The sequence below is a fragment of the Amblyraja radiata genome, chromosome 14 (assembly GCF_010909765.2).
Source record: "Amblyraja radiata isolate CabotCenter1 chromosome 14, sAmbRad1.1.pri, whole genome shotgun sequence".
Lineage (NCBI taxonomy): Eukaryota > Metazoa > Chordata > Chondrichthyes > Rajiformes > Rajidae > Amblyraja > Amblyraja radiata.
Genome location: NC_045969.1, coordinates 33,309,331 through 33,328,809, shown reverse-complemented (window position 1 = coordinate 33,328,809; position 19,479 = coordinate 33,309,331). Strand labels below are relative to the sequence as shown.

General features: G+C 43.5%; 1 protein-coding gene across 9 annotated transcripts in view; it reads right to left on the bottom strand.

The window, feature by feature from the left end:
* cask (calcium/calmodulin dependent serine protein kinase) overlaps positions 1 to 19,479 on the bottom strand; it is a 249,197-nt gene that overhangs the window by 174,994 nt on the left and 54,724 nt on the right. For all 9 annotated transcript variants that reach the window (XM_033033061.1, XM_033033060.1, XM_033033062.1 and 6 more), the window contains exons 2-3: positions 11,372 to 11,484; positions 2,176 to 2,281 (exon numbers count right to left, since the gene is read on the bottom strand). In XM_033033061.1, coding sequence (XP_032888952.1) covers positions 2,176 to 2,281; positions 11,372 to 11,484 — 219 coding nt within the window. The remainder of the gene's footprint in view (positions 1 to 2,175; positions 2,282 to 11,371; positions 11,485 to 19,479) is intronic.

Here is a 19,479-nt window from a genome sequence, read left to right as displayed (position 1 = left end):
CTGTGAGTTTTGACAATTTTGGTTGTGCTCCAGAAAACATTAGTTTGTAAAGCCTATAATTTATTTATTTAAGAAAAAAACAATAGTTCACAGTAAACCTTTGTGAGAGTAAAAGGTAGCATAGCAGTGCCTCTTTTTAATCTTCCTGGTTTACCCCTGCTACACACACTTTTCTTTCAATTACTCCACCTCTGTCACCCAGTTCTTCCCACCCCCCCCATATTTTTCTTCAACACATTTCTCCCCCCAACTCTATTCACTTCTACCCACCATCCCTCCGTTCTGCACTACACTTCCCTTGTTCCTTTCATCATATTCCACCATTTTGGCTTCTTCACTCATCACCTCTAGCTTTGGTAACTGCCTCCACACTTACCTGATTCACCCCCAATTACACCTCCACACATGAATCCACTTATCATTTGCTAACTCTTGCCCTCACCTGATCCTACTAGCTATTTCCCCTCTGCTCCAAAAATAATAAATAACAAAAATAATTACTGCAGTAGTGATTTGGCATTTAATCCATTTAAATTTAAATGCATTGGTGAACTTAGTTGCCCGATGGTATCAGCGACCTGACCACCCCCCTCCGGCCCCCAGACATACAAGCATGGCATCTGAAAGCATTAGTGAGGCTCATTGTAGAACAAGGTGAAAGACCCAAGAACAAAACTCTCGTGTCAGAGTGGCATGAAGGGCTGCTCTGCACATTTTCAGAGTCATGGCTCACCTCAACTCAGACATATCACACCAACCCAAAAGGTTTTGCTGTCCACTGCATGGATTATTTGGCTACATTAGGAAAATGAAGAGGTTAAGGTGTCTGCTTCATGATGAGCTCATCATGGTACTCAGATGTGGCAGTCTTATCCCATCCCTACTGCCATAACCTAGAATGTCTGGTGCTTAAATGCCGACCATTCAACCTACCGAGAGCTCTCTGCTATCATCCTGAGTGCAGATTGCATCTCGCCTCAGGCAAATATCAAACTTGTTCAACAAATTGATCGCTGCGATTAATAAACACAAAATGGCACACTCCAGAACCTTCATCATCTTTGCTGGAGATTTATTTGCTGAACTACCATCAACAAATCACCCTTCAACACCAGAGGACCCAACAGACTTGTCCACTGCTATATGACCATCAGGAATGCCTACCGCTCCATCTCCGTCCCACACTTTAGAAAATCTGACCATCTGGCTCTGCTTCATCTTTCTGTGTGCAACATCGGCAAAGAGGACCACGAAGAGACGATTGTAGAGACAGGTGAACAGATCCAAATAGGTGGACAGGGCCATGTTCAAACATTTGTCAGCAGATCCGAATGAATATGCCACAGTCACCACCAACTTCATAAAGAAATGTGCCTTCAAAACCCATTCTGAGTCTTTCACAACCAGAAACCCAAGATGAACCAGGAGACTTATTATCTGCTGAGGGATGGATCTGGGGCAAGCCAAGGTTACACAAGTCCAAATACAACCCCCTGAAGGCCATTGTGAGCGTGCAAAGACTGCCCTGGACTCAGCTGGAGTCACAGATGGGCACTCAATGATGTGACAGGGCTTGCATGCATCCATTTCCTACAATGCGAACAGCTTTCAGTAAGTGGCAACAATGCATCACGTTTGGATTCACAATGTCTTTTGTGCACTCTTTGGAAAAAAAAACAATGACATACCTACACGAGCTCCCACAGCCTGACAACCTGTGATCTTAGTCTCTGACACTGACGCAGAGCATTCTTCAGGATGGAGAATCCACACAAGCATCCAACTCAGAAGGTGTATCTGGCAGAGTACTAAAGATCTGTATAAACCAAAATGGTTGGAGTATTCAAGGAAATCTTCCCCTCTTGCTTCTATGGTCCTATATTCCCACCTGCTTCAAAAGCGCATCTATCATACTAGGCCCAAGAGCATGGTGACTTGTCCTAATTGCTATCATGCAATAGAATTTACATCCCCCGTAATGAAGTGCCTCAATAGTGATTAATGTTAGTTAAAGAGGAAGTTGGGAAAACGCGTACCAGTTTTCATTGGTGGGTCAGCAGTGGAGAATGTTAGCAGCTATAAATTCCTGGATGTTGTAGCTCGGATGACCCATCCTGAGTCCAGCACACAGATGTCTTTACAACATACAAAAACTAAAATGCAAATGAAACTTACAATTCGAAGACCATATAGAGCATTCCATCTGAGCTGTACGTTTCCAATAGTTCTACAATGTGTGGATGTTTCAGCATGTGGCAGATACTTGCTTCCCTCTTTAAATCTGAGAAAAGGAAAATATCACTAATTATTAATCCATCATCATATCTAAATGATGGGACATGTTGTTTAGGAATATTTAGAAATTGCAGTGTTCTGGCTGTCACAAATAAAGTAAATCTATAAATTCTAAGTGCTCCCATAAGCAACACAGGAAGCGCACATATATAATTCAAGCACCTCATGTACAGCTTTCATTTAGAACTGATCAAACAAACTGAATTACTTCAAAGAGACACAGACTCAAGAACAAAGAAAATCACTATACACCAGGAAGTTATATCAGAAACTGGCTGCCTATCTCATGTAGGAAAGACAAGAGGGTCGTTGATGAATCTTTATGACTGTTTTTAAAGCATAATTAGATTAATACAGTTACATTTTATAATTCTAGCAAAGCTATGTGCATTCACTAACATGTGCAACACAACACAATTAAATATAAATCGGCTTGAACCAATTGAAGTTTAAAAAAAACTGGATAGGAAGCTCATCATGATCCTGAATTGGATGAGCTCCGCCATTGATTTGGCAATGTTCCTGCAGAATAACAATCGTAGTTTGGCGGTCAACTCCATGTTGAATGTCTTCATACTGTGCCAATATTGCATTGTGAGATTAGTGTGTCCTCTCCAAAGTACAAGCCTGAACTGCCCAAAGGTCAAAATTCCCTCATGATTTCCACCTGTGTAAAAAAAAAAGTTTGGCACAGACCTGTTTGCAAGAGTACCAGAAAGATGACCTCTTTTGGCACTAGTCTAACCTAACCTGGCAAAGGATCCATGAGCACAATATCCAAGATAACTGCAAGTTGATGTTCTGCTATTAACCACATGTAGAGACGAGCTGCAGAAATGACAGGTTCACCAGCTGGAATGTGTCACCAAGTTTGTGACTTCCATTGTAATTTCGAGTACCTCTAAGACAACTGGTGTGAATTACACCTGGTCGACATACCAAAGTGGCTGAATGCAAATATCTTCAAAATCAAATCCAGTCCATGACATTCACACTGCACCTTTCAGAATTTAGGATTTCTGGAGTATAGCCTGCTCAAAAATGCAGAAACATAGAATGCTGTTCAATTAAGGTTTAAATCTTACCTGAGTTTATAATCACCCTTATGTCTTTTATGTCCAGAATTTTACCTTTCAAGATGGAGCTTTTTTTCCCTTACATGCGCTTGCAAAATATATTACTAAATCGACAATGCTGGATAGCTGTTAATAACATTTGCCCAATGTATATTATTTGTGGATTAAATTAGAGGCAGAATCCTTACTATATTTAAAATGCACGATGTGTACTTGAGCAGTGACCTGAAGATATGAATGTAATACTATAAGGTGAGATCATATTGGTTACACAAATGGTGGCAAAGTGGTAGAGTTGCTGCGCAGAGACTCAGATTCGATCCTGACTATCGGTGCTGTCTATAAGGAGTTTGTACACTCTCCCTGTGACCGTGTGGATTTTCTCCAGGTTTTCTGGTTTCCTCCCACACTCCAAAAGGGTGCAGGTTTGTAGGTTAACTGACCTGCAAACTGTGCCCAGTGTGTAAGATAGAACTAGTGAACGGGTGTTCACTGGTTGGCATGTACTCGGTGGGACGGTGGGCCGAAGGGCCGGTTTCCACGCTATATCTCTAAGTTAAGTTAAACTCCTTTTGACTGCCAGAGATAAACTGGGTTGAATGGCCTCCTCCTGTGTCAAATATTCTATAATTTTATACAGCAGAAGAGGCTGCCATTTGCTCTGTGTGTCTATCACAGCTCTTGAAAGAATTAATCAGATAGTTTGTTGGCTCTTTTCTACAACAGTGCTAACTTTTTTCCCTTAACTAATCATCCCATTATCCTTTGAACATTAACAAATGTGCTTCTGTCACCCCCAGGTAGTGTATTCCACATTATAACAATTTGTTTCATTAAAGGAAAGCAAACTCAACATCTTGGCTTCATTATCTAAATTTTTGAAAATCACTAATGAGGTTAGAAACAGTTTCATATTATATAATCTACAAAAAATCCTCAATGACTTTGAATAATAATACTATTATATCTTGTAAATACCTTCTCTGATTTTAGGGGAAAACCAAACTTTTCTATTTTTGTCACATTTCTGAAGCTCTATAAACCTGGTGATATTCTTGTCAATCTTCTCTGCATCCATTTCAATCCTTGACATTTTTTCTGCAGTGCGATGTCCAGAAAGCAAAGCAAGAATTTCATTGTCCTATCAGGGACACATGACAATAAACTCACTTGAACTTGAGAAGTAAACACAGCTTGCTCTGTAAAGCAGGTTCATCAAGGGCACAGCGCTCCTTTCCATTGAAAACAACTATGAGGTGCCACCTTGAGGCAGCATTGATCATCAAGGATCCTCACCATCTGGCCCATGCCCTCTTCTCACTGCTACCATCCAGCAGGAGGGCAGAAACCTGAAGTCCCACACCGCCAGGATTCAGGACCAGCGACTTTCCAACAACTATCAGGTTCCTGCACAATCCTAATCCTCGACCATGGACTTGTCTCATTTTATAATTGTTTTTGTCTTTTTTTTTTTGCACATTCTTCATTCTTTAATGTATATCTATAATTAGTTTTTGTGCATTTAACTGAACCTGTATGCCAATTAAGCAGTTGCATCCGAGATTTTTCATTGTTTCAAGAATGGCCCTCAAGTAACTTCTCTTTTCATCTAACCTTTGTTTCTAATTGTGTTTCAATGTCCTCATCACATCCATTCTTTCTTCCTCTAATCGTGCTCTCCCTATAACATAACTGACACCAACTCCCCCATTTCCTCAGGAGCAAATTTGAGTAGAAAATAGGATGTATTCACTGGAAATAGTGGGAAAACAGAAGAGAGAAATAAGGGAGTGCAGAGGAAAAAGGGAACGTGTGCACCCCTTTTGTGCCTTCCTCTCATGAAACAAATTGTATTCTCACAATAATGGAAAATGTACTTGTTTGCAAAAGTTGATTTGGAGAGAGAGAGAGAGAGAGAGGGGGAGAGAGGGAGAGAGAGAGAGAGAGAGAGAGAGAGAGAGAGGGGGGGGAGAGAGGGGGGGGGGGGGGGGGGGGGGGAGAGGGAGAGGGGGTGGAAGAGGAGGGGGGGGGGGGGGGAGAGGGGGAGAGGGGGAGGGGGGGAGGGGGGGGAGGGGGGGAGGGGGGGAGGGGGGGGGAGAGGGGGAGGGGGGGGAGAGAGGGGGAAGAGGGGGAGGGGGAGGGGGAGGGGGGGAAGAGGGGGAGGGGGGGGAAGAGGGGGGGAGAGGGAGAGGGGGGGAGAGGGAGAGGGGGGAGAGGGAGAGGGGGGGAGAGGGAGGGGAGAGGGGAGGGGGGGAGAGGGGGAGGGGGGGAGAGGGGGAGGGGGGGGAGAGGGGGAGGGGGAGGGGGGGGGAGAGGGGGAGGGGGGGGGGGAGAGGGGGAGGGGGGGGGAGAGGGGGAGGGGGGGGGGGAGAGAGGGGGAGGGGGGGGGAGGGGGGGGGAGAGAGGGGGAGGGGGGGGGGAGAGGGGGAGGGGGGGGGGAGAGGGGGAGGGGGGGAGAGGGGATGTTGTTTAATGCTTGGCATAGATTCAGTAGGCGAATGAGCCTGTTTCTAAGCTGTATGACTCTATAGCACTGAGATCGACAATTATTTTTCCCCGGGATAAGGATCATTCTTTGAAGAGCACTTGAGGAAGTTTCTCCCGCACACTGTGTTTAGATGACAGATGATCTCACTAGGACATTAGTAGTTGAAAGGGACTGACTGATTAGATGTCCAGTCATTGTTTTCACTTTGAGACATAATTTTTTGGCGACTAAAGACAAGATGATATAAAACAGGAGTAGGCCATTCGGCCCTTCGAGCCTGCACCGCCATTCAATATGATCATGGCTGATCATCCAACTCAGTATCCTGTGCCTGCCTTCTCTCCATATCCCCTGATCCCTTTAGCCACAAGGGCCACATCTAACTCCCTCTTAAATATAGCCAATGAACTGGTTTCAACTACCTTCTGTGGCAGAGAATTCCACAGATTCACCACTCTGTGTGAAAAAAGTTGTTCTCATCTCGGTCCTAAAAGACTTCCCCCTTATCCTTAAACTGTGTCCCCTTGTTCTGGACTTCCCCAACATCGGGAAAAATCTTCCTGTATCTAACCTGTCCAACCCCTTAAGAATGTTGTACGTTTCTATAAGATCCCCCCTCAATCTTCTAAATTCTAGTGAGTACAAGCCGAGTCTGTAAAGGTATTTTAGACGCGGTCCTTAGTCCTTCACTAAGTCTTTATTAAGACACTACATCCACACGTCCCAGCACTGACCACAACTGGTCTACACACGTACTGGAACCAAGAGAGGGAGGGTGCATGCAGATACTACAGTTATACTACCTAAGGTGGGAGTGTCAAATGGTAATGAGGTAGCTACATATTTGGTTGCATGCATAACCACCTACATCCTTTCCCGTAGAATAAACAGCAGCAGGGTAATTATACAAGCCTGCAACATAGTAACAGTATCAATTAATCAAACAGCACAATATTAAGCAAAGTCGCCATACCGATCAGGGGGCCGGACAACTCTACCTGAGCGGGTCCGTACAGCACCCTCACCCTCCATAAGCAGGGCACAGAGACTGTGGCAAATGTCCATACCCACAATTGGGGCACTTCCTGGCACTCTGAGGGCGAGGGGCAGGAGCTGGGCGAGGCTGTGGTTTAAAACTGTTCGGTGGCCACCGCGGCACAGACAGAGCAGCCACGCTAACGGCACGGTTCCCAGATCCTCTCTCCCCACGAAACGGAGTAACAACCTCAGCAATGCGACAAGCATGCACAGCTTCGTTCAACGTGAGGTCAGGCCTCCGTAATAAATCAGCCCGCAACTTCTGGTCTAACATGCCAGTAACTAACATGTCCCGCGTGAGCTGGTCACACAACTCAGCAAAACGACAGCGCTGAGCTAGATAGCGGAGGTCGGCAATGAAACATTCCACAGGTTCCTCAGGCTGTTGCTTGCGAGAAAAAAACCGAGCCCGCTCCAAAATGCGGTTCGAGGGAAGGTCACAAATTTCAGTAAACTTCCTCAACAGACACACCGGGTCGTCAGGAGACTCGGCTGGCTCAGCAATCTGGTCATCTTCGCCCAGGACCGCTGGACTGTACACAAACGACTTAGCCCGCCTCATGGCATCAGGCCCAGCAAGGTTCAATAGCAGCAATGCTTTGACAGCAGCAGGGTCATTACGGTGTGCAATATTCACATAATGGGTGTAGTCCATGACGAACGTGTCCCATCGCTCCGCGATGTCGGCGTCAAAGACTAACGGGGAAGGCTTGCGACAAGACGAAGCCATCACTACACACACACTCAAAAAGCAAAATAAAACCCGATATACGAGAGGCGCAGATTGAACGCTTCTGACACCATGTAAAGGTCTTTTAGACGTGGTCCTTAGTCCTTCACTAAGTCTTTATTAAGACACTACATCCACACGTCCCAGCACTGACCACAACTGGTCTACACACGTACTGGAACCAAGAGAGGGAGGGTGCATGTAGATACTACAGTTATACTACCTAAGGTGGGAGTGTCAAATGGTAATGAGGTAGCTACATATTTGGTTGCATGCATAACCACCTACAGAGTCTATCCAGTCTTTCTTCATATGAAAGTCCTGCCAGTCTGGTGAACCTTCTCTGTACTCCCTCTATGGCAAGAATGTCTTTCCTCAGATTAGGAGACCAAAACTGTACACAATACTCCAGGTGTGGTCTCACCAAGGCCCTGTCCAACTGCAGTCGAAACTCCCTGCTCCTATACTCAAATCCTTTTGCTATGAATGCTAACATACCATTTGCTTTCTTCACTGCCTGCTCCACCTGCATGCCTACTTTCAATGACTGGTGTACCATGACATCCAGGTCATGGATATGGTGGATATGGGGGTATGATGGAAAAGTGGACAAGCACAGATCTATCTATGACAGTAAAGGGTTATTATACTTTTTCTTATAGAAATGCATTTGTGGCTGCATTTTTTAAACCGGTATGTGATAAATGATAGTTTCATGGAGGATAAATTACGTTATTCATTTAACAGTGAATACAAAATAACATTTAATTCAATGTAAATTACAAACAGACCAGGGCAGCACTGTGGCACAGTTAGCTGAGCTATAGTCTCACAGTACAAGCTGCTACAATTCAATTCTGGCCTTTGGTGTGGTGAGTTTGCACAATCTCCCTATGACTGTGCAGGTTTCTTAATTGTACACAACACCTCAAACATGTTGAACTTCCCTTGTTCCTTTCAGCTTTGTACTGTCTTGAAAAGCCAAGCAGGAAAACTTGGAATCATGGAATATAATCATGTGGACCAAGTACAAGCTATAAAGACATAGTACATGATAGGATGTGCAGGAAGGAACTGCAGATTCTAGTTTACACCGAAGATAGACAAAATGCTGGAGTAACTCAGCAGGACAGGCAGCATCTCTGGGTAAAAGGAACGTCAAGGGTCAAGATCCTTCTTCAGACTGAGGATAGTATACCTGGCTTAGGCTGCATCCTACTGAGCTCTCTTGGAAGCAAAGAGAGCCATCACAAGATAATAAATCCATGTGAAATGAATTGCTGAACAATCTGTCAGTTCCCACTCCTTTGCAGTTTAAACTCGTCTCTACTGATCCTGCCTAATTTTAATCAAGAATAATCCATTCTAATTGGCAAGCAATGTCATGTCCTCCATTTACATCATTGTTTTCAAGGACTGGAGATAACAGTAATTATGCATATACTTAAAAGGGATTTTCCAGTTAAATGTTATTTAAACCTTAATGAGGTCTCCTGCAGCTTCATCCATTCTCTTAACTCAGGTAATAAAATTAAGACTTGAATATTAGAATTTAAGCTCTTAACATAGGAAATACGTTGGAAATGAAATGTTTCAGTTTAATTGGAAATTATATATCCCAGTAGAAGCATAAATAACCAATAAAAACATAATTCTTATTTTACTGTCACTATAAAGTCCATATGCATTCTAGCTTTTAATATATGTACATATAAACATCCTTAAATTAGAGCAAAGATAACTTTTTTTTAAATATGAAATTAAAATTAAGTTTTAGTAGTTGTGACCACACTCCAACAATTTTATAACCCTCCTACATCAACCTGGGGAATTTTCCTTATGCTTTGAAAAACAACTACTTCTGCAACGAGATGTCCAAGTTGTGGTTACCCTGTTATAAAGAAGCTGGAAAGGGCACAGAGAAGATTTATGAGGATGTTGCCAGGACTCAAGGGCCTGATCTATAGGGAGAGGTTGAGCAGGCAAGGATTTTATTCCTTGGAGCGCAGGAGGATAAAGGGTGATCTTTTAGAGGTGTGTAAGATCATGAGTGCAATAGATTTTTTTTTACACAAAGGGTGGTAGCAGTGTTACACAAAGGGTGATAGCAAGTACCATCACAACATTTAAAAAAAACACTTGGACAGGTACATGGATAGGATAGATTTAGAGGGATATGAGGCAAAAGGAGGCAGGTGAGACTAATGTAGATGGGGGCCTGTAGGTCGGTGTGGGCAACTATGCCCAAGGGCCTATTTCCATGCTGTATCTCCATGCCAGCCACGATATCCTATCTAAGCCATTTACCCATGTTTAGCCCATATCCCTCTAAACCTTTCCTATCCATTTACTTGTCAAAGTGGCTTTTAAATGCTGTTATAGTACCTACCTCAACTACGTCCTCTGGTCACTTGTTCCATATATCCACCACCCTCTGACTTTTTAGTTATATAAACAAAAGTGCTTTTATTCATTAACCTCTTAGGCCACAACTGTCTATTTGGGATTATTTTCTCCCTAAGCACTTGAAGAGGGGAAAAAATAAATAAAAAATCACACCACATGGGTGATAACATGCTTATTGGCTAAATCTAATTGGCATGGTGGCACAGCGGTAGTGTTGCTGCCTTAAGGGCCTGTCCCACTTGGGCATCATTGGCAGGTGGCGCGCGAAGATTTTGTGAATCCCAAAATACTGGGGCGCAGCGCGCGACCGCACGTCACAGCCTACGCCACCACGCCTCACCACGCACCATGCGCTCGTAATGCACGCCATGCGCGCGTCACGATGAGCACGTCATGCGTCGTGACGCGTAAATGATGTCGCGTAAATGACGCCCAAGTTGGACAGGCCCTTTACAGCGCTTGCCTTACCTTATCTATTGCATCGGCTGCTCTGGCATGTTGTTTTTTTGCATTTTATTGAATTAGTTTTCACAAAAAAGAACTATGGTAAAATGTCAAGTAAATTTATAAACCCTTACATAATTTACACATTATGCATTGGTCTTCACTTTCCACAATAAAACAAATTATTTGAACAGAAAATGACTGAAGAAAAGATGGAGAGCAAATGCTGAATATAGGTAAATGATAAAGAATAATATCATTGAAGAAGGGTCTCGACCCAAAACGTCACCTATTCCTTCACTCCATAGATGCTGCCTCACCCGTTGAGTTTCTCCAGCTTTATAAAACTACCCTTGATTTTTCCAGCATCAGCAGTTCTTTCAAGAATAATCCAAAAGTACATTTCAAAAGAAAGAGTTAATTAAAATATTAAAATGATTTTGTATTGGTCTTAAATAAAGGGACGTTGCTAACATAGCAGAAAAAAGGAACATTTACAAATACTGTAAAAATAGAAAAAACCCATCTTGAGGTTAGCAGTACTGGAAAAAGCCAAAGAGTCCACATATGAAGCACCATGGGTGACTGAGAAAAGATAGGGTACATTAAGATACCCCTTCATTAGTTGTGAATGCGTGCTTAAGGACTAAGGATGCTAATGTTTTGTCTGTTCAAAAAGGATAAACCTGATAATTTAAGGCCAACCAACCTTATAGGATTTATAATGCACCTTTACCATACTTGTGCATATGACAATAAACTGAGCTGGACTCCGAATCATAAAGCTGTGGATTCAATTCATATTCCTAGGACCTGAGACGCTTTACAAGAGCAAAAAAACAGCTGAAGTTTAAGCAGCTTTTTTTTGAGAAATGCAGAAACCAAGTCACATACCTTCTGTACTCAGGCCTGGACTGGAAGTGAATTTCGCAACGTCAACAATCTTCACGGCAAATTGCTGTCCAGTTTCTCTGTTAATACATCGCCGCACAACACTGAATGGTCCTCTGAAATTCAAAAAGGTACAGAATTTAACCATGTACTTTTTTTTTTAAAGGCCAATAGGTACTAAATGCTCAAAAGGAAGCTGAATTAATGGACACAGGCACCATGAGCGAACTGTACATTCAAGCCTACAGAAGATCAATATAAATTAAAAATTACAAGAATTTGCTTTCATCAATATGATATTTGTACACAAAGCAGATTATCCTCTTACACTACTTTTACATTGCAGCTAATTTGCAATAAAATATTATTTGCGATGTCCTCATTATCTAAATGCAGCAATCAGATTTCTGGAGACAACAAAAAAACGATCCGAATGTAATTTTAAAAGAACAAATCAAGTAAGTAATTAGTAAGTAATTTTTATTTATATTGCACTTTTAAATCAAATCATGTTGAAGCCAAAGTGCTTCACAGAGAAAAAAAATTAGATTACCATACATCCATATAAAATAAAAAAGAAGAAAAAAAGACACAATACACTATAGGATTCAACATGAACGTCCCCCCCCTCCCCCAACAGCAGAATCAACACTTTCCACTGTGATGGAAGGCACAAAAAAGTCCAGTCCTCCTCCTCCTCCTAGTCCATCAAAGCATTAATGATTTAATTAGATTAATTTCCGACTTATTCAGTTGACTATAAGGAACTCTGCCATTCGACTCATTGTATGAGATCTTTCATTTTGTATTAACCAGCTCATTTGTCAAATAGCATGCTAATTCTATAGAATATTCAAAGGACAGATGATTGTTACATAACCAGCATTTTATTAAGTGCATGCACTAGGAGAAACTCAATAATAAATTTATAGGCATTGGGTATCAACATATCATTGTCCGATGTAGGTGACCATTTGACCCATCGAATCAATACCGGCTCTCAGAGCCATCTCAGTAATCCTATTCCCCCACTTCTATCTGCAACCTATTTTCTCTCTAATTAATTCCTCATAGCCCCACCCAACGCACACATTTACTCTGAAACACAAAGGAGTAATTTACATAAGCAATTAACCTACAGCAGGTCTTTAGGATGTGGAAGGAAATGAAAGCAACCTGGGGAAGACCACATTCTTACAGGAAAAACCTGCAAATTTCAAACAAGCAGTGGAGGTCAGGATTGAAGCCAGGCTGCAGGATATAGAAACATAGAAACATAGAAATTAGGTGCAGGAGTAGGCCATTCGGCCCTTCGAGCCTGCACCGCCATTCAATATGATCATGGCTGATCATCCAACTCAGTATCCCATTACTGCCTTCTCTCCATACCCTCTGATCCCCTTAGCCACAAGGGCCACATCTAACTCCCTCTTAAATATAGCCAATGAACTGGCCTCGACTACCCTCTGTGGCAGAGAGTTCCAGAGATTCACCACTCTCTGTGTGAAAAAAGTTCTTCTCATCTCGGTTTTAAAGGATTTCCCCCTTATCCTTAAGCTGTGACCCCTTGTCCTGGACTTCCCCAACATCGGGAGCAATCTTCCTGCATCTAGCCTGTCCAACCCCTTAAGAATTTTATAAGTTTCTATAAGATCCCCTCTCAATCTCCTAAATTCTAGAGAGTATAAACCAAGTCTATCCAGTCTTTCTTCATAAGACAGTCCTGACATCCCAGGAATCAGTCTGGTGAACCTTCTATGCACTCCCTCTATGGCAATAATGTCCTTCCTCAGATTTGGAGACCAAAACTGTACGCAATACTCCAGGTGTGGTCTCACCAAGACCCTATTACAACTGCAGTAGAACCTCCCTGCTCCTATACTCAAATCCTTTTGCTATGAAAGCTAACATACCATTCGCTTTCTTCACTGCCTGCTGCACCTGCATGCCTACTTTCAATGACTGGTGTACCATGACACCCAGGTCTCGCTGCATCTCCCCTTTTCCTAGTCGGCCACCATTTAGATAATAGTCTGCTTTCCTGTTTTTGCCACCAAAATGGATAACCTCACATTTATCCACATTATACTGCATCTGCCAAACATTTGCCCACTCACCCAGCCTATCCAAGTCACCTTGCAGTCTCCTAGCATCCTCCTCACAGCTAACACTGCCCCCCAGCTTAGTGTCATCCGCAAACTTGGAGATATTGCCTTCAATTCCCTCATCCAGATCATTAATATATATTGTAAATAGCTGGGGTCCCAGCACTGAGCCTTGCGGTACCCCACTAGTCACTGCCTGCCATTGTGAAAAGGACCCGTTTACTCCTACTCTTTGCTTCCTGTTTGCCAGACAGTTCTCTATCCACATCAATACTGAACCCCCAATGCCATGTGCTTTAAGTTTGTATACTAATCTCTTATGTGGGACCTTGTCGAAAGCCTTCTGGAAGTCCAGATACACCACATCCACTGGTTCTCCCCTATCCACGCTACTAGTTACATCCTCGAAAAATTCTATAAGATTCGTCAGACATGACTTACCTTTTGTAAATCCATGCTGACTTTGTCCAATGATTTCACCACTTTCCAAATGTGCTGCTATCCCATCTTTAATAACTGACTCTAGTAGTTTCCCCACTACCGATGTTAGACTAACTGGTCTGTAATTCCCCGTTTTCTCTCTCCCTCCCTTCTTAAAAAGTGGGGTTACGTTTGCTACCAGCCAATCCTCAGGAACTACTCCAGAATCTAAAGAGTTTTGAAAGATTATTACTAATGCATCCACTATTTCTGGAGCTACTTCCTTAAGTACTCTGGGATGCAGCCTATCTGGCCCTGGGGATTTATCGGCCTTTAATCCATTCAATTTACCCAACACCACTTCCCGGCTAATCTGGATTTCACTCAATTCCTCCAACTCCTTTGACCCGCGGTCCCCTGCTATTTCCGGCAGATTATTTATGTCTTCCTTAGTGAAGACGGAACCAAAGTAGTTATTCAATTGGGCGCCATATCCTTGTTCCCCATGATCAACTCACCTGTTTCTGACTGCAAGGAACCTACATTTGTTTTAACTAATCTCTTTCTTTTCACATATCTATAAAAACTTTTGCAGTCAGTTTTTATGTTCCCTGCCAGTTTTCTTTCATAATCTATTTTTCCTTTCCTAATTAAGCCCTTTGTCCTCCTCTGCTGGCATCATCCTTCGCTTTGATACTATCCCTGATTTCCCTTGTTATCCACGGATGTACTACCTTCCCTGATTTATTCTTTTGCCAAACTGGGATGAACAATTTTTGTAGTTCATCCATGCAGTCTTTAAATGTCTTCCATTGCATATCCACCGTCAACCCTTTTAGAATTAATTGCCAGTCAATCTTGGCCAATTCACGTCTCATACCCTCAAAGTTACATTTCTTTAAGTTCAGAACCATTGTTTCTGAATTAACAATGTCACTCTCCATCCTAATGAAGAACTCAACCATATTATGGTCACTCTTGCCCAAGGGGGCACGTACAACAAGACTGCTAACTAACCCTTCCTCATTACTCAATACCCAGTCTAAAATAGCCTGCTCTCTCGTTGGTTCCTCTACATGTTGATTTAGATAACTATCCCGCATACATTCCAAGAAATCCTCTTCCTCAGCACCCCTGCCAATTTGATTCACCCAATCTATATGTAGATTGAAGTCACCCATTATAACGGTTTTGCCTTTGTCGCACGCATTTCTAATTTCCTGTTTGATACCATCTCCAACTTCACTACTACTGTTAGGTGGCCTGTACACAACACCCACCAGCGTTTTCTGCCCCTTAGTGTTTCGCAGCTCTACCCATACCGATTCCACATCCTCCAAACTAATGTCCTTCCTTTCCATTGCGTTAATCTCCTCTCTAATCAGCAACGCTACCCCACCTCCTTTTCCTTTCTCTCTATCCCTCCTGAATATTGAATATCCCTGGATGTTCAGCTCCCAGCCTTGGTCACCCTGGAGCCATGTCTCCGTGATCCCAACTATATCATAGTCATTAATAGCTATCTGCACATTCAACTCATCCACCTTATTACGAATGCTCCTTGCATTGAGACACAAAGCCTTCAGGCTTGTTTTTACAACACTCTTACCCCTTATACAATTATGTTGAAAAGTGGCCCTTTTTGATTTTTGCCCTGGTTTTGTCTGCCTGCCACTTTTACTTTTCACCTTGCTACCTATTGCTTCTACCCTCATTTTACACCCCTCTGTCTCTACGCTCACACATTTAAGAAACCCTTTCCCTTTAACTCCATCCTCCACTATCCCATTCGACACTGCACCCCCCTTATTCAGTTTAAAACCACCCGTGTAGCAGTGGCAAACCTGCCTGCCAGAATGCTGGTCCCACACCTGTTAAGATGCAATCCGTCCCTTTTGTACAGTTCCCCCTTACCCCAAAACAGATCCCAGTGATCTAAGAATCTAAATCCCTGCCCCGTGCACCAGTTCCTCAGCCACACGTTCAGGTCCCGTATCTCCCTGTTCCTGCTCTCGCCAGCACGAGGAACTGGAAGCAAACCGGAGATAACAACCCTGGAGGTCCTGCTTTTCAGCATTTTTCCGAGCTCTCTAAAGTCACGCTGCAGAATATTCATCCCCTTCTTTCCGACATCGTTTGTGCCGACATGCACTACCACTTCCGGATGTTCACCTTCGCCCTTGAGGATTTTCTGCACTCTGTCCGTGACATCCTGGATCCTGGCACCAGGAAGGCAGCACACCATCCTCGCATCCCGTCTGTTGCCGCAGAAACCCCTGTCCGTACCTCTCACAATGGAGTCTCCCACTACAATGGCGTTGCCTGCCTTAGGCCTTTTTGGTTTTGGCTCAACAGCCCTATTCGCATCACAAGCCAGTCCGCCGCCCAGTGTAAACACCTCTTCTGTCCCGACAGCTTCTAAGTGGGTGAACCTGTTCACAAGAGGTACAACACCCGGGGAAGTTGGCATTCCATGCTTCCCTCCTGTTCTCACTGTCTCCCACCTTCTCTCTTCCAGTACCTTGGGTGTAACAATCGTACTGTAGGACTTGTCGAGGAACGACTCCGTTTCTCGGACGAACCGGAGGTCATCCACTTGCTTCTCAAGTTCCCCAACACGGCCCTTCAGGAGCTCTACCTGGATGCACTTCTCGCATTTGTAGCAGCCAGAGGCACCAGCGGTGTCCTTGACCTCCCACATACTGCAAGCATCGCACTGAATCAGCTTGCCTGACATCTCCTTCTTTCGTCTCTACCTCTCAAGCGTATTGCGTGGTCTCCTCTCCTAAGACTCTCGAGCCAAAGACTCACACTTTTCTCACAGGGCACTTCACTCACTGCCGCTCGCTAAGAGCCGTCTTGCTTAAATTGACTGATAAATTGCCTGATTTACCAATTTACAAACCAAATTCCTCAGTTTTCAACTGTTTTCCCAGCACTTCATGGTATTGTTTTCCCGGCACTGACTCACTTCTCTCCTCCCACTTGGGCTAGAGCCAATCAGTCGTATCTCTTGCTAACCTCCTGCTGCTGTTGCTCCCAAACTACAGCAGTTCTGAGTGGCAGTTGCTGCATCTGTTGTGCAGGAGCAGCTCATCAGTAAAGATGCTCATCCCAACCCTAATACACAGACTTAGACTAGTGCCGAGTTGCATATATTCCATCAAGATGTGATGGTTTAACAATAGGTTGTTTTGTCATGAATATTTCTGCAATTACTAATGTATGGCGGCCCCATGGTGGTTAGCCACTCGTGGTGCGAAACCTTGGCTCTGGGGGTTGGGTCACATGACTTGGTTTAGCGGGAAGAGCGGGTCATGGGTCTCCCCTGGGGTATATATACTGCTGGTAACACCTTTGCCCCTTGTTGTGGTTCTGAGAGGCGTTCTGTGTTAATCTAATAAAGATCACTTGTTTGACAACACGTCTCACTATAAATGGATACTTTAATACCATGAAGACACAAAATGAGTAGTTTTACCTCCTAATTCATTTAAATACAGCAGTTCCAGCAAAAGAAAACATCTAAAAGAGCCATTAAAATCTATAGCCAAGCAGAAGGGACAATTTCAATCGTATTACCTGGTTTTGAACCAGCAGGATACGGTCCAAATAAATGCCTTGTTAATTGAACAGAACAAAGAATTGTGGAAATTATATCATAATTTTTAAATGGTCGACTATTATTGGAACTCTTGAACTATGAAAAATGAAAAGCAACCTATTTGTCATTACAATAAAGGAGTCAATTGGCAGAAATGTGTATTACAAAATACTGCTATGCATTCCCTCCCTCCCCATTCTTGTCTTGTTGAAAAAGCCAAATTCAATTAGTTCCACTTTCCTGCACTTTATCCACAAAAGCTTTATGACACAAAATGCTGGAGTAACTCAGCTGGACAGGCAGCATCTCTGGAGAGAAGGAATGGGTGACGTTTCGGGTCGAGACCCTTCTTCAGACTGATATTGGGGAGGGGGCGGGACAGAAATAGAATGTAGTCAGAGACAGTGAGACTGGTGGGAGAACTAGGAAGGGGGAAGGGATAGAGAGAGAGGGAAAGGACGGTTTGAAGTTAGAGAAGTCAACGTTCATACCGCTGGGGTGTAAGCTACCCAAGCGAAATATGAGGTGCTGTCCGACAATTTGCGCTGGGCCTCACTCCGACAATGGAGTAGGCCCAGGACAGAAAGGTCAGATTGGGAATGGGAGGGGGAGTTAAAGTGCTGAGCAACCAGGAGATCAGATAGGTTAAGGCGGACTGAGTGGAGTTCAGCAAAATGATCGCCGAGCCTGCGCTTGGTCTCGCCGATGTACAGGAGTTGACACCTGGAACAGCTGATGCTGTGGATGAGGTTGAAGGAGGTGCAAGTGAACCTCTGCCTCACCTGAAAAGACTGTCTGGGTCCTTGGATGGAGTCAAGGGGGGAGGGAAAGGGACAGGTGTTGCATCTCATGCGGTTGCAGAAAGGGTGGAGATGGGAAGATGTGGCCAGTAGTGGGATCCCGCTTGAAGTGGCGAAAATGTTGGTGGATTATATGCTGTATGAGACGGCTGATGGGGTGGAAAAGACAAGGGGGACTCTGTTCTTGTTACGCATGGGGGGAGGGGAAGCAAGAGCGAAGCTGTGGGATATCACGGAGACCTTAGTGAGAGCCTCATCTATAATGGAAGAGGGGAACCCGTTTCCTAATGAATGAGGACATCTCCGATTCCCTGGTATGGAAAACCTCATCCTGGGCACAGATTCAGCGAAAACAGAGAAATTGGGAGGAGGGGGATAGAGTCTTTACATGAAGCAGGGTGGGAAGAAGTGTAGTCTAGATAGCTATGGGAGTCAGTGGGATTGTAGATGTCGGTCAATAGTCTGTCTCCTGTGATGAGATCTAGATATGGTAGGGAGATGTCGGAGATGGTCCAGGTGAATTTGAGTGCCGAATGGAAGTTAGTGGTGAAATGGATGAAGTCAGTGAGATCTGCATGGGCGCATGGGTCCAAGTGAATACGTTATTTCTGTTCAATTTTGTTTCACCCTTTCAGGAATTGCATTCCAGATCATGATTAATTTCGCAAAATGAATTATTTTCTCGTTCTTATGCCAGATACCTTCAATCAATAACCTCTGGTCAGCAGTCCAATTGCAAATGGATACAGCTTCTATAAAAACAATGCATTTTCCACTACATGCACTGTGTAGTCTTAAACCTGCCCCTGGAGATATTGAATACAACCATTGAAGATTACTAGTGTTGCAATCACATTCTCAGATCACATATATTGCAAAATCAAAATGGAAAATGCAAGAAGATGCTTACTGCATCATAAAAATAGAAAATGGATGTCTTGTTTTATCAAAACTACCCTCATCATTAAGAACAGTCGAGAAGGACATTATGGAATTTATACTGCAGGGCGAGCGTCAAATATCTTCAGTTCACCAGCATAAACGACTGTGCTTCATAGTTTTATCTCATGCATTTAATGATAGAATTTAGTCTTGTCATACAAAAAGTTGCTTTAAAAATATATATATATAGCTGCTTTGGGAAAAATTCACTCATTACGATAAATTTGATATTTAGAGTCT